Here is a 22,655-nt window from a genome sequence, read left to right as displayed (position 1 = left end):
TTGAGTTCATAATTGTGTCTTAGTTCATACACAATTTCCATTCTCACATTTCCATTGTGTTAATTTTGGTTATCTTGCTGTTTTCTTCCAGTTTTCCAGATTTCCCCTGTAACACCTCTCTGTTCTGGGCTGTTTTGTTTAGCAAAATTTTTCTACCCATAGGAAAATTCTGAATTTCTGGAAAATGCAAGTTTAAGGTGTTATAGAAAAGACAAAAAAATAATGAGGTCAAAAGGAGCAACAGAAAAAAAATGATAAATCTCACAAAATCAGAGTGCGAATCTTGAGCGTTACAGCTGGCCTAACTGCACACCAAATTTGCAAAAATTATTAAAAAACAATGTTGCATGCGTTTTAGGTGATTCCAAAGCCAAAATTTAGCTAAGATCCTGAATTTTCTTGTATCCAAATTTCAGAAACAAATTTTACAATTACAGCTCAGCATAAATCGGGGAACAAAACTGTTTTCTGGCCCACAAGATTTTCCAGTGGTGCTGTTTTTTTATTTGGTCATCTAATCTAGTGCTTTTCTTTAGGAATTCCTTTTGTGTGCCAACTTTTATTGAGTACCTTTAATTGTTTGCTTTAATTTCTTGAATCTCTTTCTAAGTTGTCATATTATAAATTCTTTTGGTGGTACTGTTTTCTTTCAATTAAATTTGTTTCTTGCTTTTGTTTCTTGACCTCTCTTTTGTGGGTGCTGGAAATTAATTCTCTCTTGGTGCTTATGTGCATGGAATTTGACTTGGTTTAAGGTTAAGCCCTTGTGAATAGGTGCTGGAAATTGGAGAATTAAAGCCAACTTTCTAAGGAGGAGTCAAAGCTAAGGCGAAACAAGCTTCTTGAGACAAACACTACAAACACCTAGAAGATCAACAATCAATACAACAAAGAAAGTGCACTAACCAAAAAGAGGAACAACAAAGGGGGTTTTCTTATCTCCTTTACAACTTGGTTTATTATTAATTACCTCTTTTAAATTACGTTTTAGACGGTGAGTGTGTCTTCAAGGGCTCAAAGTGTCCAAGAAGCCTCACCTAGGGCCGAATAGCATAGTTATTTTGCTTAGTAATTTGTTGCTTGTTTGAACTTGTATTTCTTCTGTTTTGGTAGAAACATTTTGCATGTTTAGTATTGTTTAATTTTGTGCTATACCGACTAGTTTGCTGCATATCTAGCTTACATAGTTTTCTTGCTTTTTGATTTCTCAACTTCTTGTGTTCTAAGTGTTCTACTAAGAGAAAATTTTGTGTGAAGTCATTGGAGGAAAAGTTTTTGGCAAGGAAAAGGCTTGGTACTTAAGTAGTCCATTGTGACTCACCTCCCTTACCTGGAAAACTCCCTTCTCTAACTTTCCTAAACTTTCTCCAAGTAAAACACCTATATACACAAAGTTTTAGCCATGTCTTCTTCTCCTCACTCTCCAAAGTCTATAGAAAGTGAAGTAAAATCTTTGAAAACTCTTTTAAAAGAAGTATCCCAAGCGGTACAATTGATCTCTTTTAGACAATTGGAGAATGAGAACAAAATTAATGAGTTGGCTAAAGCTCAAGAAGAAAAGTCACAAAAATCACAAAAATCAAAAAAAACTCATGCATCACATTCTCAAAGTATTGAATCTCTAGGGGAGGGAAGCCGTAGAATCAATGATTATTACCAACCACCCCCTAGAAGAACTAGGCAAAGGGAACAAGAGGTGCCAAGGGAAACAAGAGTAGACCTACCTCATTTCCATGGTAAGGAAAATGTAGAAATATATCTAGATTGGGAGATGAAGGTAGAGCAACTCTTTGCTTGCCATAGGGTAAGTGAGGAACGTAAGGTACCCTTAGCCACCCTTAGTTTCCAAGGAAATGCTATGTATTGGTGGACCTCTTTAGAGAGAGACCGGCGTCTTCATAGGGAACCTCCCATAGAATATTGGAATGACCTTAGGGGAGCCCTAAGACGTCGACATATACCTTCTTACTACCATAGGGAGTTGATGGACAAGCTCCAAAGACTCCAACAAAAGAATATGAGCGTAGAAGAGTATAGACAAAAGATGGAGCTCTACATGATGAGAGCCTCCATTAGAGAAGAGGAGGAAACCACCATTTCTAGGTTCCTTAGTGGCCTATCACTTGAGATAAGAGATAGAGTAGAACTATTACCCTATCAAGACTTGAATGATTTGGTTCAACTTTGCATTAAAGTTGAACAACAAAATTTGCGCAAAACTTCAAGTCAAAGGGTAGGTTCTTACTCCAACTCTTATCCCAAGAAAGACTTTAAAAGGGAGGGTAGTACACCTAGAGACGAACCCAAAGAGACTACCAAACCCTTAGTGAAAGATGTCTCCACCCCATACATCCGTGCTAGGGACACCAAATGTTTTAAATGTTTTGGAAGAGGACATGTGCAAGCACAATGTCCAAACCAAAGAATTTTGTTTTTAAAAGGAAAAGATGATTACACAAGTGGTGAAGATGAACCTAGTACCCAAGAAAAAGGGGAAGGAGAAAGGATAAATCCTTTGGAGGGAGACTTATTGATGATTCAAAGAATCCTCCACAATCAACCTAGTGCACCCATTGAGACACAACGAGAGAACATTTTTCATACTAGATGCAATGTTTTAGAAAATATATGCTCTCTTATTGTGGATGGTGGGTCATGCTGCAATTGTTGTAGCACTAGATTGATTGAAAAATTACAACTACAAGTAGTTCCTCATCCACAACCTTACAATTTACAATGGATCAATGAGGATGGAGAACTACGTGTAGACAAACAAGTGGAAATCGAGTTTTCTATAGGCAACTACAAAGACAATGTTTTATGTGATGTAGTACCTATGGAAGCTTGCCACATCTTATTAGGTAGACCATGGCAATTTGATAAGAAAACCTCACACAATGGTCTAACTAACAAGATTTCTTTTATCCACAAGCATAAAAGGTTTGTACTTAGCCCTTTACCACATTCCCAAGTGGTAAAAGACCAAATACAAATGAAACACAAAAGGGATGAAGAAAAAATAGAAAAAGAAAAAAATTTTGGGAAACAAAAGGCGTGGGAGAATAGTGTTCCTTCCCACAAGGTCATTCAACAAGTCAAGCATATTGAAAATACCTTTACAAACATGCTTCTTGTTGAACAACCTAGCCTTTCCTTTTGTAAAGGAACAATTGCAAGCATGAACACAAAAGAAAAGTCCTTACAAGAAGCTTGCATAGATCAAGAAGGAGAACTCATGGGACAAAAGAAAGTTGATCAAACGCTAGAGCTTTTAAGAGGAAAACTTTTGTCACCCATGAGAAAAGAGGTTCAAAGACATTACTTTAAGTACAACTCATGTTTTCAAACTACACCTAAAGTAAAGTCTCATGAACTCTATACTCCTTCACCTTTAGCAAATGATCCTTGGAAAGATACAAATTTCATTTTAAAACTTCCTAGGACAACAAAAGGTTTTAATTCAATCTTCATGGTTATGGATAAACTCTTCTCTAGAGAAGTGATACATCTTCATGGTTTATTTTCAAGCATAGTATTGAATAGAGCTCCAACTTTCGCAAACCATGATTTGAGGATTTCCTTTGGAAAACTTGCAACTAAGTTGCACACTTTAAATGCTTATCATCCTCAAACGCATGGTCCAAATATTTTTGAAAATATAGCTCTTTCTATTATGCCTAGAATAGTCATGAAGTGCACACACAATTTTAGAGATGAGCAAACATACCATCAAGTAGTTCACAAAACTACTTCTACTTTTAAAGTTATGTGTGTGCTCAATCATCTTTCTTCTTTTAAGTTGTTACCATCTCCTATAGGATTTATGCCTCAAGAGAAGGTAACCACAAGTGACCATTTTAAAATACAAAAGATGATTAGAGGCCACACACAACCCTTAAAAGAGAAATCTTGTCCAAGGTTGCCAACACCAAAAGACAAACAACAATGGCAACCTAGTAAAATTAATTTGCAAACTAACACCTATGCTTTATTTGATTATTTCTATAGGTGGGCATTTGATCCAGGAGGACAAGCTTTGAAGAAACAAGATGCTGCTATCCGAGATCAAGCCTGACGATCTGAGGATAGATCTTCTCAAAAGAAGGAGGAGATGATGGACACCATCCAGCCACAACCATTCCCCTAAGCAAAAGCATTGGATTTGAGGACAAATCCTTTTCAAGAGGGAGGGGATGATGGAGGAAGGCCCAAGCTCACCACAATATGAAAGCCAAGCTTCCAAGACCAAGACCGTCTAGCCTTCCAAAAGGAGCGTCTAGCCTCACAAAGGGAGCGTCTAGCCATGATGAGGAGCGTCTAGGCCAAGGCTACATGAGGAGCATCTATGAAGAGTCCTAGACCGTCTAGCTTCACCCACACAAGGGCCAAAGCTACGGTTTGGGAGAGAAGAGGCTTTGTTGCATAAAAGGGCCATTAGGGGTACTTAGTAAGATAGGTAGTGTAGAAAGAACTTTGTGAAGGAAACCTTCTAGAACCTAGGGTTGTGTGGCCGGTCATTGCATGGCACATGGCTTAGAATTTAGATTTAATTTTGGTTTTCTTTTCCTTAGAAATGTAGCTTAACATTTAAGCCCAAATAGCCTATAAATAGGAAGGCTATCTCTTTGTATTGGACAAGTTTATTTGAGTATTGTTATGCTGCCCATTTTGTGCACTAGCTATACTTCTCCTAGAAATCTAGGCTATAAACTTCACTCCCTTCACCTTTCTTCATAGAGCTGGCCGAACCTCTCTAATTCATACTCATCATGCACCTTCAAAGCCATCACAACTCCTAGGAGGGCTTTGTTTCACTCACCCATTGCTTCCGCATCCATTTTACTACTTTGATTCAAGAAGAACACATGAAATGCCATCACCCCTTCCATGGGCTTTCTAGACCGGCCTTGGTAAATTTAGAGGTTTTTTTAGAAACTCTAAGTTTACCTAGGTTGGTGTTTTAGGTGCCAAAATTAATTCTAAGAAAATTACAAATAAAGTTCCTATGCTAATTTTGACAAGAAATCAAAGTCTACTCTACACTAGAGTTTATGGCATTTGAACATGTAAAAGAACGTCTTCTTGGATCCTCTTGGCCATAACTCTATGGTTGGCCCAAATCTACCCTTTGGTGGGCTTGCATGTGGACTTGTGCTTGGGCCTCTTCCATCAGACATTATATCACAACATGTAATTACTTCAAAATATCATTTAACTTTTGTTCAACACACACTAATAAGTATCATATATATAATACTTGCTAACAAAATCGGTAATTTTTAATTTTGAAAGTACAGAAAAATTATAACAACCAACATTAAAACATAGTTTTAGGCTCTTCTGATTTTGAGAAACTCTTATTTATTTTAATAATCTTCAGTCAAGACGAAGATACTATATAAATTTCACAGTTGGTTACACTTTGAAACAATACTAATAATCACCAGCCCCATAAAACAAAATCGCACACCTACAACCGTTATTAATGCTACAATCGAGTTTATCTCACTTTACATTTTATTATAAAAAATAAAAGTTTAAAAATTATATTTTCAAAGCATCTATATATCAAATAAAAGCTCACCTTATATCAATAATATGACAATATACATTAATATTATGTTTCAAGCCATTTTTTTTATTGTTATCCAAACTTTTAACTGCCATCCAGGGAGATTATATTTAGTCAAAGGAACTATTCTTTGGGGGAATCGATATCACAGTTAGAATTGGGTTGAGAAATGAAGAACTGAACATCACAAATGGCATAAGCATTGCCACCCATTACCAACTAGGTTTTCTAAAAAACACCAAGAATAACAAACTTAGCATAAAAGTGGATAACGTTGTCATCCGTTACTAATCACTACGAGTTACTCCTACAATCATGCTAGACTTAGAGCCATTCATACCTACGTTACCCCCCTTGTTGTTCTATATAAACTTCCCAATGTCTCACTTCTAAACAACAGCACAAGCACCAAAGTCTCCTCTTGAGGTCACCACGGAGAGACAGCAACAGCGCGTAAAGCACATTGCACGTCTCTCTTTGGGCTTTAGACCTCCCTAATAAAAATAGTAATAATGGAGGAGCAACCAAAACCTGAATCTAGCCCTCTCCGAAAAATGGTGGCGGTGTCATCCATTGCCGCCGGTATCCAATTTGGATGGGCCCTGCAACTCTCCCTTCTAACGCCATACGTACAAACCCTAGGAGTTCCTCACGCCTGGGCCTCTTTCATCTGGCTCTGTGGCCCCATCTCCGGTCTCTTAGTTCAGCCCATTGTAGGCTATAGCAGTGACCGATGCCAGTCTGCTTTCGGCCGCCGCCGTCCCTTTATCCTCGCCGGCGCCCTCGCCGTCGCCATCGCCATCATCCTAATTGGCTACGCTGCCGATATAGGACAGCTGGCTGGCGATGACATCACCCAGAAAACCCGTCCACGTGCCGTTGCCATCTTCGTCGTCGGCTTCTGGATCTTAGATGTTGCCAACAACATGCTCCAGGGTCCATGCCGCGCCTTCCTTGGTGACTTGGCTGCCGGCGACCAGAAAAAGACGAGAACCGCTAACTCGTTCTTCTCGTTTTTCATGGCTGTCGGCAACGTCTTGGGCTATGCCGCAGGATCCTACGACGGTCTCCATAAGATCTTCCCTTTCACAGAAACCGAGGCATGCAACGTCTTCTGCGCAAACTTAAAGAGTTGCTTCTTCTTCTCCATCGTCCTTCTTCTTGCTTTGTGCATTATCGTTCTCACTTGCGTGAACGACCCTCAGTATATACCGTCAAATCCGGAGAAGGAGGCTGAGGAGGAAGGGAAGACTCAAGTTTCGTGCTTCTTGGGAGAGTGTTGCGTTGCATTCAAGGGACTCCAGAGGCCAATGTGGATGTTGATGTTGGTGACTGCTATTAACTGGATTGCGTGGTTCCCTTATGTTTTGTTCGACACTGACTGGATGGGTCGTGAGGTGTATGGCGGTGATGTTGGGCAGAAGGCTTATGATGCTGGTGTGCATGCAGGTTCTTTGGGGCTCATGTTGAATTCAGTGGTGTTGGCTGTGATGTCTTTGGCTGTTGAACCTTTGGGTCGCTTGGTTGGGGGAGTGAAGTGGTTGTGGGCAATTGTTAATGTTATTCTTGCAGCTTGCATGGCACTCACCGTGCTCATCACAAAAGTCGCTGAGCAGCAACGAGCACTTAACCCTGCTCTCATTGGAAACCCAAGCATGGAAGTCAAAGGTGGAGCCATGGCATTCTTCTCCGTCCTTGGTATTCCTCTTGCGGTAAGCTTTCTATCTTTTCTCACCATTCATGCAACAGTACATCAGGGTTTCCATCCATCACCACTTCATTTCATAAAAGTCAGAAGGATTTTCAAAAAGATCTGAAAATACTTTTAATTTGTATCGAATTACAACCATTGTTTATCTTGCTGTAAACTAATACTTGTGCGTATCCAGATTACGTATAGTGTTCCCTTTGCTCTAGCGTCTATCTACTCCAGCACCTCAGGAGCAGGACAAGGTAAATATATAAATAGTTAGCATTTGGAAAGGGTGATTGAATGTTTAAGCCCATCAAAATGTTTAACTTTTTGTTTGCTTCAAAACTTTCAGGTTTATCTTTGGGTCTTCTCAATGTTGCAATTGTGATTCCTCAGGTTAGAATCCGTTTACTTCATTTCTTTATCAGCAACATAAAATCTCTCTCTCTCTCTCTCAACTTCCTTGGACCAACGAATTCTAATGAGAGTTATATATTTGGTTTGCACAGATGATTGTATCAGCAATTAGTGGACCATGGGATGATTGGTTCGGCGGTGGCAACTTGCCGGCTTTTGTGTTGGGCGCGGGGGCTGCCGCCATAAGTGCCATACTTGCAGTTATTCTACTTCCGTCCCCCAAGAAAGAGGATGAAGCCAAGATTTCCAGCCTCTCCATGGGGAGTTTTCATTAATGGCTAGGAATGCTCCTCGTGCCTGAGATAGGAGGAAAAAGGAGCCTTAAGATTTCAAGATGGTGCGAATTTCGCTATTCAGATCCTTGGAAACTTTCCATAGCTTCAACAATTTTACACGGAATTTTATCAGGAACAAGTTCAATCGATAAAAAATATATATTTGTTATTGTTATTGCTATGAATTCAAATATATGAAAAGTGAAATTATCTTAATTCCGCGTATTCTTTTCCTTTTTCTTTACTTTAGTGCTTTCACACTTAGTCTCCTAATTTGTAAGAAAAAAAACTGGATCATCTCAAGCTGCCGTTAATTTTCATTTCAAAATTAAGTTGTAATAATATTTCAAAAACCCGCCAATAATTAAAAAAAAATGTTTATACGTTAAAGAACTCGCACAGATTTCATTAATAATGTTTCATCACATTGAACATATCGTAGAAGATGAAAAAAAAGAGTAAACATGAAGAACTGGGTCAAATCAATGCAAATAAATACAGGAAACTCTCAAAGCAGCCTTAAAAAAGCATAACATAAGTTTAAACATTTTATAAAAAAAAAAATCCAAAGAAAGGTTAGAGGACATTAACACGAATTCCTATTTTTAGTAACATTAGAGTTACATTTATTTAAATAATGTTATAATACATAATTTAAAATGTTACTATAAATAAAATAGACACGCTATTGTTACATTTATAAATAAATGTCACTATAAATAAATTTAAAATAATATATAATATCATTTTTTAAATATCACTAAAACATAAGTTTTTTAATTAAAAAATAAAAATAAAATTGATTTTATTTTAGAGACTATTTTTTATTAATAAAAAAACAATTATTATTATATTATTAGATTTTTAAATTTTTAAATTTTTGTATCAGTATTATTTAGATTTAGACAATTATTCATAACTAAATTTTATAAATTTATAAACTAATTTTTCATCAATGTTAATTTTTTCTTCTTCTCAATTTTTAATCTCTTTTTTATTTTTATTTTCTTCTCCTCACTGTAAACTATATAAGAATTTCTAATTATTAGAAATTATATATATAAGAAATTTTTCAAGTTGTAGTAACTATATCATACCACATTATTCAAATTCTTATTTGTAAGTGTTGTGTTTTCATATTCTTATATATTTCAATTTCTGATAGCTAAAGATTATTCAACTCCTCGTTCATTCATCCTCTCGCATTTTTCTACTCCCAGGGCAACAACCAAATGTTCATCTTCTCGCTCACTTTTCTACTTCGCGTGCAACAATCAGGTTAGTTCACCTTCTTACAAAACCACACACTTCTCTTTTCCCTTAATTTTTCTAACTTCATGTTCTTAAGCATTCTATTTTGATTTCAATTCCCGCTCTCCTGTGATTTTCTGGCTCTGATTTCCTTTCGTGAAAGAGCATTAAGGATCCTCTGCGTTTTCTGCTTTCCTCTGATGTGTGTTCTTAGCATCTCCTCACGGTTCTCTTTAACTGGTGGATGAAATGTTAAAAACGGAAACTATTTTAACTGTAAAACGGTGGCTTTTTAGCTGTTATTGATCAGCGTGTAGTCTTATGTGTCAAAGCAAAGAAGACGGCTATTTAGCCGCCTTCTTAGATTCAAACAAAGAGGGTAGTCGCTCTTTTACACCTGCCTATAAGATGTATATATAATATATGCATTATCATTAATTTATATTATGTTAGCTGTTAGGTTATAATAGAAGTCTATGAAGAGGTAACATTGGTGGTGAAGAGTGACGGCAACGACAGCGACGAAGAACCGAATGGAGGAACAGTGAAAACCTAAAGAACAGCGTGTAAGGCAATGAAACAGTATGAATGGTGAAGAACCTTCACAACAATGGAAGAAAAGAAATAAATAAGAGAAACAGAAAAAAAAAACAAAAAGCAATGGTGAAGAAGAAGTACAGAGCTCGAAAGAAACTTACACAATGACTCGAAGATGACAATGACTCGAGATAAAGAAGAAGCACAGAGGAGGAGAAGAGGAAAACGAAGCACCAGAAGACAAGGAAGTATGAAAGCGTAACTATGCACTATGAATTAGAGTAATAAAAATACTCTAAAAAGGTGGTTATGAGGTATAAAGTCGGCTTCTTACAACAAAGCGTTTCGTGTAAGAAGGCGACTATGAGGTAAAGTCGCCCTCTTAGACGAAACGCTTTGCTGTAAGAATGCGGTTTTATCTCATAGTCGTCTTCTTACACAAAGCGTTTTGTTGTAAAAAGACGACTTTACCTCATAGTCGCCTTTTTAGAGTAATTTAATTTCAAAAGTGTCACCATGTTTTGAAATACATTGTCTGACCATAAAAGCGTTGTGAATGTAATGTCAAAAATAATCATTTTTCACTAGTGTTTCAACAACATCGATGACAGCTAAAGGTTCTCTCATGTTTCTCTCAATTATCTTTCCTTTAACTTCAATATATCACTGACGACATCTTAGATTTAATTTTGAATTTTGTTTTATTCTTAATGTTAGAGGGTATTGTAATCACTTTCACTTGAAAATTAATATATCAATTGGAAGATATGCATGAAGTAAAAAGTTTATATGAGTTGACATGGAAAGAGTTTGTATCATAGCATTAATTAGAAATTGAAAAATGCCTTGAGTATTCCAATTAAAATGCCAGTTTCCCTAGTGTGCTATTTTGAGTAGTGTAGAACAAAGTAGCAATTATGTATAAAAAATGGTTCTTATGTAAAACTTTATGATGCTAATTAGCAACAATATCCTTACCTATTTCACTGCCTTTGTAATCTCTGCAACAATGATCACACATAAATCTCCAAACCACTACCCAGTGTCGTTTGAAATCACTTTCAATAGTCTCACGGTCCACATGTCTAATCATGTTGGTTGTTGAAGAAAAGAGGTTTCATTAACTACTTATCAAAAACTTATTTAAGCTAGATCAAACTAGGGTGAAAAAAAAAATGAAGACAAAAAAAGTATTCACAACTCATTTTCTTTATACTTCCATTTTATATCATTAATTCTACTTTAAATTTCTCTTTTTTTCACTATATTTTCTCATAAAGATAATATATTTGCATTATAATAGAGGTTGGCATGGCACTTTAACAATTATATTATGTGCACCATGGTAATAAAAATATGTAAATATAGTTATTGAGTGTGAGTTAGATGCATGAATTTGTGTTACTAGAATTGATTAATATGAAAGCAAGAAAAACACAGATAGAGACCACCCTAAGTTTGTGTGAGTGTGTTTTTTTCCTATAATACATGAAGAAGTTCCATATGTTAGGTTAAAACCCTAAAATGCAAGTGTAGTAGAAGTGAATAAGGCATCATAATGAGAATAGAATGGTGCATACCTTATACCTTTTGCATATGCTGATAGACACTTTGATGTAAAACTGGAAATGAATGTTGCAAACACTAATCGTTTTGGCCATTCCACAAGTGGCTGCTAACAAAATTTAACATGTAGAATGTGCAAAGGGGAAGAATTTGGAAGACACTTATTGTGCCCTATAGCTAGCTTTCATAAAAGGAGATAGCAAAGTACCACTTTTGTGTGCATAGATGTTTTTCCATGTGAGGTGGTGCAAGCAAAAGTGGACAAGTTAGGCATTGAGCATGGAAGGAAACAAAGTTTCAGGTATACGTTAATACTGAATCAGGTAGATGTCTATTCTCAAAATATTTTTCCATCACAAGTAGTCCCAAGCTAGGTACATACATATATCAATTAATTAATATGCTTCCATATTTACCATTTTTCTACCTCCAAAACAAACAACTTTCCAATATATTGCAAAGATATGTGGAATGTTTAATTTGTTCACCACAAGGTAGAAATTAATGCTATACATGTTCATTTGCTTTTTCCTATGCATGTTTGATAGCTATAGTACAAAGGTGGTGTGATTGATGTTTCAGAAAGGTTCATTCTTCCTCAATTAAAAGTTTGGTCTTGGGTAACTTCCAAGGAATTCTTGATCTTTTTTGTTCTTATTTTGACTGGTGTTTTGATCATTTGGTTTGTATGAGGTTGGTTAAGTGATGTTTTGGATTGTTGGTTAGTTTCTTTGTTGTTGTTTTTTTGTGGTGTTTGTAGGAGTTTTGTTAGTTGTTGGTAGGAGGTTCTAGTTTTTTTTAGGGGAGGCTTAGAGGTTCCTTTTCGATTTGTACACGAGTTTGACCACCTCTGAAATAGTTCACATTTATTTATTCTTTCTTGCTGATAAAATAAAGGAATAGTGAATTAATGGGTATGTGAAGTTGTGATTATTCTTTGTGGTAACAAATTTTGGCATGAATCATTGTCTAGTAACTCTTTATTATGAGTTCTTTGGATATACAGGTCCTTTCTTTATAAACTTTCTTGAAGTGTTTATGACTATTTGATAATGATTTTTTGGGTTAAACATTTCTTAATCTCTAACAATGAGCTTTAATTTTATAATTTTAGCTCTTTATTTTTTTATTTTTTTCTTCAAAAATTTGAAATTTTCACCTTTTTGTTTTTATAAATTGTGTGGATTTTAGTTTTCAATATTATAAAAGAAGTATTTTTCATTTTTTAAAATCATTATTTTTTGCCTCTAATTTTCAATTTAAAATAAATAAATAATTTTATATTTAAAGATCAAGTGACTTCAAGATAATTATTAAATATAAACTAATTTTCGAGAAAAATAATAATTAGTTATTATATTATCTAAATTAGATACTGTAGATTAAAATAAAATTATTGGTATCTAAAATGATTTTATTGTTAATAAAAAATTATAAACTAAATTCTAAATTAGTATTTAATTAGCACCAAGATTTTAGTTACCAATTTTAGAATCTAAAGTAATTGGTAACTAAAACTTTGGTAGCTATAGATAGCAAATTAAAAACTAGTTTATACATTTTTACTAATAATAGAAACTATTTTAGATACCAATAATTTTTTTAATCTATAAAATAGTATCTAATTTGGTCAATATAGTAACTAATTATTTTTTATCTCTAAAATTGGTTTCTATTTAATGATTTTCTTAAAGGCGATCCTTCAATGTTTTGAGCTCGCTTCGGGGTTAAGAGTTAATTTTGCGAAAAGCAGGATCGGAGGGACGGGGATGGACCAGGTCATACTTCAGCGTTTCGCAGCGATTCTTAATTGCGATACGATGGTATCTCCTTTCATTTACCTGGGAATGCCAGTTGGAGGGAGTCATAAACGCGGCGCGTTCTGGAACGGGGTGCTAGAGAAAGTGCAGGCGAGATTAAGCAGGTGGAAGGGAAGAAGTTTGTCGATGGCTGGGAGGATTTGTCTGATAAGGTCAGTGCTTTCTTCCATCCCATTATTCTTTATGTCGCTATTCAAATTGCCTGCTGGGGTGGCACGGAAGTTGATAAGGCTACAAAGGGATTTTCTATGGGGTTGGGGTGCAGACGGAAGGAAGATTGCTTGGGTTTCATGGAACTTGGCGTGTAAGCCTCGTGAGTTTGGGGGTCTAGGGATCATAGACCCAAAGCTGTTTAACTTGGCTTTGCTGGGGAAGTGGATCTGGAGGTTGGGTTCGGTTGAGGTCGGTCTTTGGAAGGAAGTTTTTTTGTCTAAGTATGGTGGGTGGAGATCTCTGGGAGTGGAGGGTAAAGATAGGAGTTGCTCTCTTTGGTGGAAAGATTTGAAGGAAGTGTGGTCGACGGAGGGGTGGGGGAGAAGTTTCGAAGACAGTTTTGAGTGGAAAGTAGGTGATGGGAAGGATATTTATTTCTGGAATGATAGATGGTTGAAGGGCAAGGCGTTGAAAAATGTATACCCAAGATTGTTCTCTATTAGCTCTAACAAAGACGCAAAATTGTTGGAGTGTGGGTATTGGTCTAATGGAAGATAGGTTTGGAAACTAGCTTGGAGAAGGTCTTTCTTTGAGTGGGAGAATCCGATGGCGGAGCAGTTGGGTCAGCTCCTGGTTGGGGTTGGGGTGGCCCCAGGAGAGGCTGATAGTTGGGTTTGGAAGGTTGGGGATCTACAATCTTTTACAGTAAGTTCAGCTTACAAACTTATCAGGAAGGACAACGAGGCGGATTCTTTGTCGGTTTTTAGTAAGATATGGAGGAGTAAGGTTGTGCCTTCTGCAGCTCTTTTGGCTTGAAGAGTGTTGGAAAACAAGCTTGCTACTAGGGTTAATCTTAGTAGAAGAGGGGTGCAGTTAGAAAGCTTGAGGTGCGTTCTGTGCGGGAAGGAGGAAGAGTCGTGTAGTCATTTGTTCTTTGGTTGTACTTTCGCTTGGCGTGTTTGGTGTTTATGCTACAGGTGGCTTGGGGTTCTGTTCGTGGCTCATAATGAGCCAAGGTTTAACTTCGATCAGTTCAGGTTGATTCTTCCTTCTAAGACGGGTTCTTTTGTTTGGAACACAATTTGGATAGGGGTGGTTAGTGAAATTTGGAGTCATAGGAACACAATAATTTTCAAAAGAGGAGTGGCTGATGCGTCTGAAGTTTTTGCACTGGTACAAGTAAAGGTTTGGTCCTGGGTCTCTACAAATTCCAGGTTAGTTTCTTTCTCCTTCTCTGATTGGTGTTTGGAACCATTGGAGTGCTTGAGGTTAGTTTCTTGAAGTTTTTTTCTCTTTCTGGGTTAAGTAAGGGCAAGGCGTTGGTTTGTTTGTTTTGGCGGTTTGCTGTTGTATTTGGTGGTGTGCAATATGTATAAGGGTTGAACCACCCCTGAAGTGGTTCAAATTTATTTATATGTTATTGTCGATAAAAAAAACACAAATTAAAATAATATTCATTTTTTTAATAACATAACATACAATGAAATTAAAAAAAAAATGTATGTTATGTTATTAATTACTTTTATTAAAAAAATTAATATTATTTTGATTTGTATAGAATGAATAATACTAACACTACAAAAAAATCATTAAATAGAAATCAATTTTAGAGATAAAAAATAATTAGTTACTATATTGACCAAATTATATACTATTTTATAGATTAAAAAAATTATTGGTATCTAAAATAGTTTTTATTATTAATAAAAATTTATAAACTAGTTTCTAATTTGGTATCTATAGCTCCCAAAGTAAACTTATATCTTGTACAAATTTTAAAGATCTACTTTTAAGTAATCTCTTTTTTATGCAACTATAAACTTAGTCTAATTTAGCATTATTACCTTGGAAAAAGTTTTAATTTTCAAATTAAAAATTGATGGTAGTTTTCAAAGCTAGAGTCATTAAAGTGAACTTTCATTACAAGAAAATCACTAAATATCAACTAATTTTAGAGACAAAATAATTAATTGTTATATTAACTAAATTAGATATTATTTTATAAATTAAAAAATCATTGGTATGTAATGTAGTTTCTATTATTAACAAAAAAAATTATAAACTAACTTTTAAATTTGTATCTAACATAACTACCAAGCTTTTAACTACTTTTTCTTATCAACAAATAAAGAATAAATAAATATGAAACATTATATGAATGAAACTTGTTACAATGGCAACTCCATGCTCTACAAAAAAAAATACACACATCAACACACAAAAGTGGATTCACTTGATTATATAATCCCTAACAAAAAAACAAAACAGCAAGAGAAGTCACAACTCTTTTACCAATTTATTACTTTATAATCTAAAATAATTAGTAGTTAAAATCTTGGTAACTAATATTAAATACCAATTTAAAAACTAAACTATTTTAGATATTAATAATTATTTCAATTTATAAAATAATATCTAACTTAGTTAATAAATAATTAATTAATTTTTATCTTTAATTCTAAAATTAAATGTTATTTAAAGATTTTATTGTTGGTTTTAGCATCCTATGTATAAAGCTTATATATAAGAAAGAATCTAATGTAAGCTTGCTTCATTAGAAAAAAAGAAACAAATATGCAATTCAAAGTTCAGTAGGGTAAACCATTTAGGGGAAAAAGCATGTAAAAAAGGCTTTTCCATTTATAAGAATTAATGAAACTTAGTAATCTAAAAAAAAAAATTATCAGTAAAAAATTAATTAATTAAGAAAGGAAATATTCGTTTCCAACCCTTATACAAATTCATAATATTTTACTACTAAAACCAAAACCTAAGATGAAACTAACCTAAGATTTTTCTTAAGAAACCAAACTTATTACTATTCTATTGGTCACCTTTGTGACAATTCTGGTGTGTTTAAAAACATAAATATTCACAATTTTGGGTACGTATGTAATCCCATTGTTTAAACGGCACTTTTGTCTGCGACTATATTCCTTATTCACTCACGTTTTGTCCCCCAATTATATATATATATATATATACTCATTTATTTATTTCTTTTAGCAAAGTGTTTTCTTAACAAAAATTTATGAAACTAATCTTTTGAAGTGTAAAACTCATTCAAATCAGTTTTTAATTTTTCAGATTATTTTTGTATCGATAAATAAATAAAAAATTTGTTGAAGATCCCACATCGACTAGAAATTAGAGTCTTTCATTGTATATAAGTGGGTGCAAACCTCAACTTCATGAGCCGGTTTTATGAGGTTGAGTTAGGCTTAAAGTCCACTTCGTAATATGATATCAAAGTCATTTTCGAGCCTATCTTAGCAAGTATTTGTTGGTTTATCCACTTCTTAATAAAAATATCTAAGAAATATTCCAACCTATATGATTCCTTAATATTATGCTTTCTGAAAGAATATTCTCTGTTTTATTCAATCTGTCTCTCATCTATAGCAATGATACATATATATAACCATAGCATTAGAACCGTACAGATTCTTTAAGTCTTGAATGCCCAACTTGACCAAGATGGCTCCAAACTTTTTAGCACCGAGAGCTTTGGTGCTTGACTATCACAATAAAGACGAATTGGGTCAGGATGAGGAACATGTAGAGAAGTGAGAATGTCTTTAATCCACTTTAATTCTCGGGTGGTCTTAGCCATTGATCGATATTCAGCCTCAGCAGAGGAGGCAGAAACCGTTTGTTGTTTCTGGGTTTTCCAAGAGATTGGAGAAGTGCCGAGTTGAATAAACCATCCGGTGAGAGATTTCCGTGTCAGTGGACAACTTGCCCAATCAGAATCACACCACCCAAAGAGTTGTAAGTTGTTCTCTCGAGGTAGGAGTATTCCTTGTCCAGGATGCCCCTTTAAATATTGAACAACACGAAGAGCAGCTTGCCAATGCTCGGAGCATGGATTTTGCATAAATTGAGATAAAGCTTGGACACTGTAGGCAAGGTCAGGTCGAGTGAAACACAGATAAATTAACCTCCCAACAAGTCTACGATAAGTAGCCGGGTCAGAAAGAAAAGAACCAGTAGCGGAGCTCAATTTGTGATTTTCTTCACATGGTGTAGTGGCGGGCTTCGCACCCAACAATCCGACTTCAGTAATGATATCTAAGACATATTTCCTCTGACAAAGGAAGATTCCGTTGGGGGAGCGAGCAACTTCAACCCCCAGGAAGTACTTGAGGCGGCCTAAATCTTTCATATGAAAGCATTGATTTAAGTAGCCTTTAAAACATTGGATGGCAGTACCATTATTCCCTGCAATCACAAGATCATCAACGTAGACTAGCACAACCAACTGTATGTCATTATTATTGAGAGTAAACAGGGAATTATCCTTCGGGGATTGTTGGAAGCCGTAACGAGTGAGAGAAGAAGATAGTTTAGCAAACCAACACCTGGGGGCCTGTCGGAGGCCATATAGAGACTTTTGAAGCTTGCACACTGCCCCTGGTTGAGATTCTTGGAAGCCAGGAGGGAGTTTCATATAAACCTCATCATCAAGATCACCATGGAGAAACACATTGTGAACGTCCATCTGATGAAGCTCCCAATCTTTTGCGGCTGCTACTGCTAGAGTTATGCGAATGGTTACCGTCTTTACGACAGGAGAAAACGTCTCGTTGTAATCCAAACCCTCCACTTGATGATTGCCAAGAATTACCAATCGAGCCTTGAATCTTTCAATTGTTCCATCCGAGTTGTATTTGATTTTGTAGACCCATTTACACCCAAGTGCCTTCTTTCCAGGAGGGAGAGCGGTGAGTTTCCAGGTGTCATTGAGTTCGAGAGCATGAATCTCCTGTGCCATAGCATCACGCCACCGGGGTTCTCGGACCGCTTGAGAAAAGAACAGGGGTTCCTGCTCGGTGTGTAAAGAGGCAAGAAAACTTTGATGATGGTTAGAAAAGGAATCACAACTCACAAAATCATGTATAGGATACGAAACACCTGAGGATTCTGTTGAAGGAGGTGACGGAACAGAGGGGCTTGACGGTATCGTGGTGGCTGCGACAAAATCGTGTAACCGTACGGAAGGCAGCTTCGCGCGATGCCCTCGCCCAAGGGGAACCGCGGCCGTCAGCGGTGGTGAAGAAACCGACGGCGCCGTCTCCGTCGGACGCGGCGGTGGATCCGCGGGTAGCGTCGAGGCTTCTATACACGGATCAGAGTCGTTGATAGTGTGGTCGAAGTCATCTGTGAGGGTAGCATCCTCCTTGGCTGGGATGGGAGATGCAATGGGTTGGTTGACGATGCATTCATCTAGGTTTGAGGAGGCAACTTCATGAAGAAAATGTGGGTCCGTTCCAGTTTCTAAAGAGTTGGCAATAATTGGATGGAACAATTGAAAGATTCAAGGCTCGATTGGTAATTCTTGGCAATCATCAAGTGGAGGGTTTGGATTACAACGAGACGTTTTCTCCTGTCGTAAAGACGGTAACCATTCGCACAACTCTAGCAGTAGCAGCCGCAAAAGATTGGGAGCTTCATCAGATGGACGTTCACAATGCGTTTCTCCATGGTGATCTTGATGATGAGGTTTATATGAAACTCCCTCCTGGCTTCCAAGAATCTCAACCAGGGGCAGTGTGCAAGCTTCAAAAGTCTCTATATGGCCTCCGACAGGCCCCCAGGTGTTGGTTTGCTAAACTATCTTCTTCTCTCACTCTTTCTTCTTGTACCAACATAGCATATACGCGGTTCAGAGACGGCAATGGATCTGAGGCCAGAATGTTTGATCTTACTGTCCCGTAGCTTGCGTCATCCAACCCCATAAGGAGTTGATGAACCTTCTCCTCCTCCCTTCGTTTTTCCAACTGAGCACCAATCCCACACTTGCATCCACCACACGTACAAGATGGAATTTTGTCATTGTTAGCAAGCTCATCCCAAAGGACCTTCAATTTTCCAAAGTAAGTTGCCACCACCATTCCCTCCTGCTTGCATCTTGACAAGTCCGACCTTAGTTGTTGAATTCTAGGTCTATTCACGACCGAGAATCTTTCTTTAATGTCTTCCCACAAGTTATGTGCAGTCTCAGCATATGCTACTGTGGATCGTAAGCTTGGTTCAATGGTGTTTAGAATCCAAGATACAATTATGGACTGCACGGTCCACCAATCTTCAAGGTCGGGTGCCTCATCCTCTGGTTGGATATGTGTGATGAAGCCCCATTTTCTCCGGGCACGAAGCGAGATCTTTACTGCTCTTGCCCATTCGTCGTAATTTTCTCCGCGCAATTGGACTTGCGTGATTATGTTTCCGGGATTGTCAGTCGCGTTGAGATCATATGACGAGTAGGTCTTCTTAGCACCTCCTCCTTCGTGCTCTGCTTTGTTGGCATTATTCTTTTCTGGTGCATCTGCCATGGTTGTGCACCGTTGCCTTTGTTTGTCGGGTATCAGAGTTTTGTGCTCTGATACCATGAAAGAATATTCTCTGTTTTATTCAATCTGTCTCTCATCTATAGCAATGATACATATATATAACCATAGCATTAGAACCGTACAGATTCTTTTTCTCCCATAACATCTGTAATTAAGACTAATTATAGACCTATTAATAGTGATTATATTCCTATAATTAAGTCTAATTATAGACTCATTAATAGTGATTATATTCCTGTAATTAAGTCTAATTAAGTTTAATAATGATTTTGTCCGGTAATACTTCCTAATTTCAATTTTATTCTCCCAACATTATTTGACTTATTCACCATGCAATCTCATCGAATTTTCTATAAAATTTGTTACACTACAACCTAGCAGCATATCCATTAAGAACTTTCCCTCTAAAAATATTTCTTTCTAAGTTGCAGGACAATCTCAAGTTCATATTTTTTCACTTAAATGAAATTAAAACTACAAAATAGCTTCTTGTATAATTTTAAAATACTCTTAAATGAAATTTAAACTACAAAATAATTCAGTTTCTACAAAAGTTAAAATTAATCTAGTCTATTTTAAAAAGTTCTCTCAAACTACTTTTCTAAATTTTTATTTTTTAACTTACAGGTAGGTTATTTTTACTTATCCAAAACTTTATTCACTTTTCTTATTTTTTTTTCTCAATTTTTTTTATGTGTTAATTTGTCTAAACAGTTTCTGCTTTAACCTTTTGATTGATGAATCAAGGAATATACGATAATCTAAAATTAAACTGAATAAACATCTAAAACTAATTGTTATTAGAAAGCTAAATCACTTTACAAGTTAATGATGAGGAAGAAAAGTCAATTATTGATATGCTAAATAAATAAATAAAGTATATGTTGTAAATGATTTAATTTAATTTGATGAATTAAGTTTTAATAATTTGGTTTAGTGTTGGTTTGGATTTTTCATAAAGCTGAAACATGCCAACCCTTACTTTACAGGGTGACAGGGCCCAAAATCTTCATGCCAGGCACCAAAGTTAAGACACCACCTTTCAAATTGGACCACACTCCTTCAATGACCCATCCAAGTGTCCAACATCCCTATGTTAAGGGCATGTTTCGATATAACTTAGAAAGTATTTTCAAGCTTTTTTATTAAAATATAAAAAATAGTAAAAATATCTTCTTTTTTTGTTTATTTTTATATATAGCCACATGCAATGTTGAAAATAAATATAAATTTTGAATTAATATTTGACATGGTTTTTTCGTATAACAATTTTTATAGTCATTTGGGTGCTCTTTCCATTTTATCATTTAGTTTATCTAACGTTTCTCTCATAAACACTATTCTTAATCAAAGAAAAGTTGAAAGGATGGCACAAGAAATATTTGACCTAATATTGATAAAAAAAGACTAAGGAAGTAACAACTATGGCACAAACAATAGATGTGTTTGGAGAGTTTTTTTTTATCAGTATAAACATAATTTATAAATATAAGAAGAGTACACATTACAATAAAAATGACTTTAGAAAATAAAATAAAAATTGTTGTCTAAATTGTAAAAGTTATTTAAATTTTAGGTAACGAATGGACAACGAATTCTGAGTTGTTGTCTAGATGGTTCTAGACTAAAATAATAAGTAACCATTTTTTAGTGTAAACAACAAAATTTGAAAAATTATTGTCTAAAATATTACAATAGACAATACTTTTAGAATCACTTTTATAAAAAAAAATTTTGGTGTTGCTTATCACTTTAAGCAATGATTATTTTTGTTACTTATCATTTTATGCTTATTCTTATATGTTACATTTTTTAAGTGTTAATTAAAAATGTGAAAATTTAGAAATACAACCATTTAAATAAATTTTAATATATTATTTTAAATTTTGTCCATACATTTAATGATCCTATTTTAAATCATTAAATTATAATATATGGTTTATAAAAGAAAATCAGTTTTAGGTACTTTAGTTTATATGGTTGAATAAAAATGCTAAAAAATTAAAATATTATCTGTAGACACACAGAAAAACAAGATGATATATTCCATATAATATAAATTGCCTGGTTAATTATAATAAACCATGCTTTGCCTAGTTAAAAGAAAATGAAGTAACAAGTGGTAATAATTATTCATTCATCTGAATATCAAACATAAAGGAGGGAATACAATCTTCAACACATGACAATTTCAAGCTGATATTAAATTTGTTGAAATTAAATTTTAGTTTTGGGTGAGTAATTTAAACTTTTTACATATTTTGTGATTATAATATGAAAAAGAACAATTTATTTGTAAATTTGTGTTAATTTCATGATTTTAGGGAAAAATGAAGATGAAATGGTTAAAGGAGAATAGACAAGATGAAAAGGAAAAGTTGGAACATTAAAAATTTGCCCAAGCACGCTCACTTCAAAGGAACTCGCTCAAAACTCGCCCAAAGCTCGCCCAGGCAAGTTCACTCCAGTGAAGTTGGACTTTTCCTCGCCAAACTCACCCAAACATGTAATAATTCACCTAGGTGAGCTATCACTTAGCCTAACCCCAATTAGGTTAAATATGAGGCGTGAGACATAACCCTAGATATCATTGGGACAATAGAAGAAGATAGAAAATCCTAAAGGAGGTTGATGTCAAGGAGAAACATCTTGAATTTTCTTTTCTTGATTTCCATGCTTGTAAATGCCAACGTGAGTGACTAATTCTTCCCTTTGAGATTGAGAGTAATCTATTCAAATTTTTATGTATTGAGGTGATATTTATCTATAATACTCCCGTTCTTGATTGATGATTGATATTATCATTTTATTCTCAAAGCTTGAATTATTCATGATTTCGATCCTTAGATTTGACTGGAAAGTACTTATAAGAATCTGACCTAAATGATAATGCTTATAATATTTAAATGATAGGAATAGATTTGAAATGTACAAATGTTACATGGACTAATACATACTTACAAACTCACTTAATTGACTTAAATGCATTAATGGTCTACTATGATCACATAAAACATAAAA

The 22,655-nt window shown here is 35.3% G+C and overlaps 2 protein-coding genes across 2 annotated transcripts; one reads left to right on the top strand and one right to left on the bottom strand.

Moving 5' to 3' along the window:
- Positions 1–5,963: 5,963 nt before the first annotated feature.
- LOC137837439 (sucrose transport protein SUC8) lies at positions 5,964–8,173 on the top strand. Its single transcript, XM_068646424.1, has 4 exons — positions 5,964–7,284; positions 7,462–7,525; positions 7,618–7,661; positions 7,775–8,173. The coding sequence occupies exons 1-4, from the start codon at positions 6,085–6,087 to the stop codon at positions 7,955–7,957; spliced, it is 1,491 nt and encodes a 496-aa protein (XP_068502525.1). The 5' UTR covers positions 5,964–6,084; the 3' UTR covers positions 7,958–8,173.
- A 7,279-nt stretch (positions 8,174–15,452) lies between these two features.
- LOC150027956 (uncharacterized) lies at positions 15,453–19,616 on the bottom strand. The gene is made up of 2 exons (XM_090300970.1): positions 18,930–19,616; positions 15,453–15,473 (listed from the first exon to the last, which is right to left on the bottom strand). Exons 1-2 carry the CDS (start codon positions 19,614–19,616, stop codon positions 15,453–15,455), a joined length of 708 nt encoding a protein of 235 aa, XP_090157096.1.
- Positions 19,617–22,655: the final 3,039 nt, after the last annotated feature.

This window comes from Phaseolus vulgaris, chromosome 4 (genome assembly GCF_051622355.1).
Source record: "Phaseolus vulgaris cultivar YP4 chromosome 4, ASM5162235v1, whole genome shotgun sequence".
NCBI lineage: Eukaryota > Viridiplantae > Streptophyta > Magnoliopsida > Fabales > Fabaceae > Phaseolus > Phaseolus vulgaris.
Note: the sequence above shows the minus strand (reverse complement) of the source record. Positions and strands in the feature narration are given on the sequence as shown.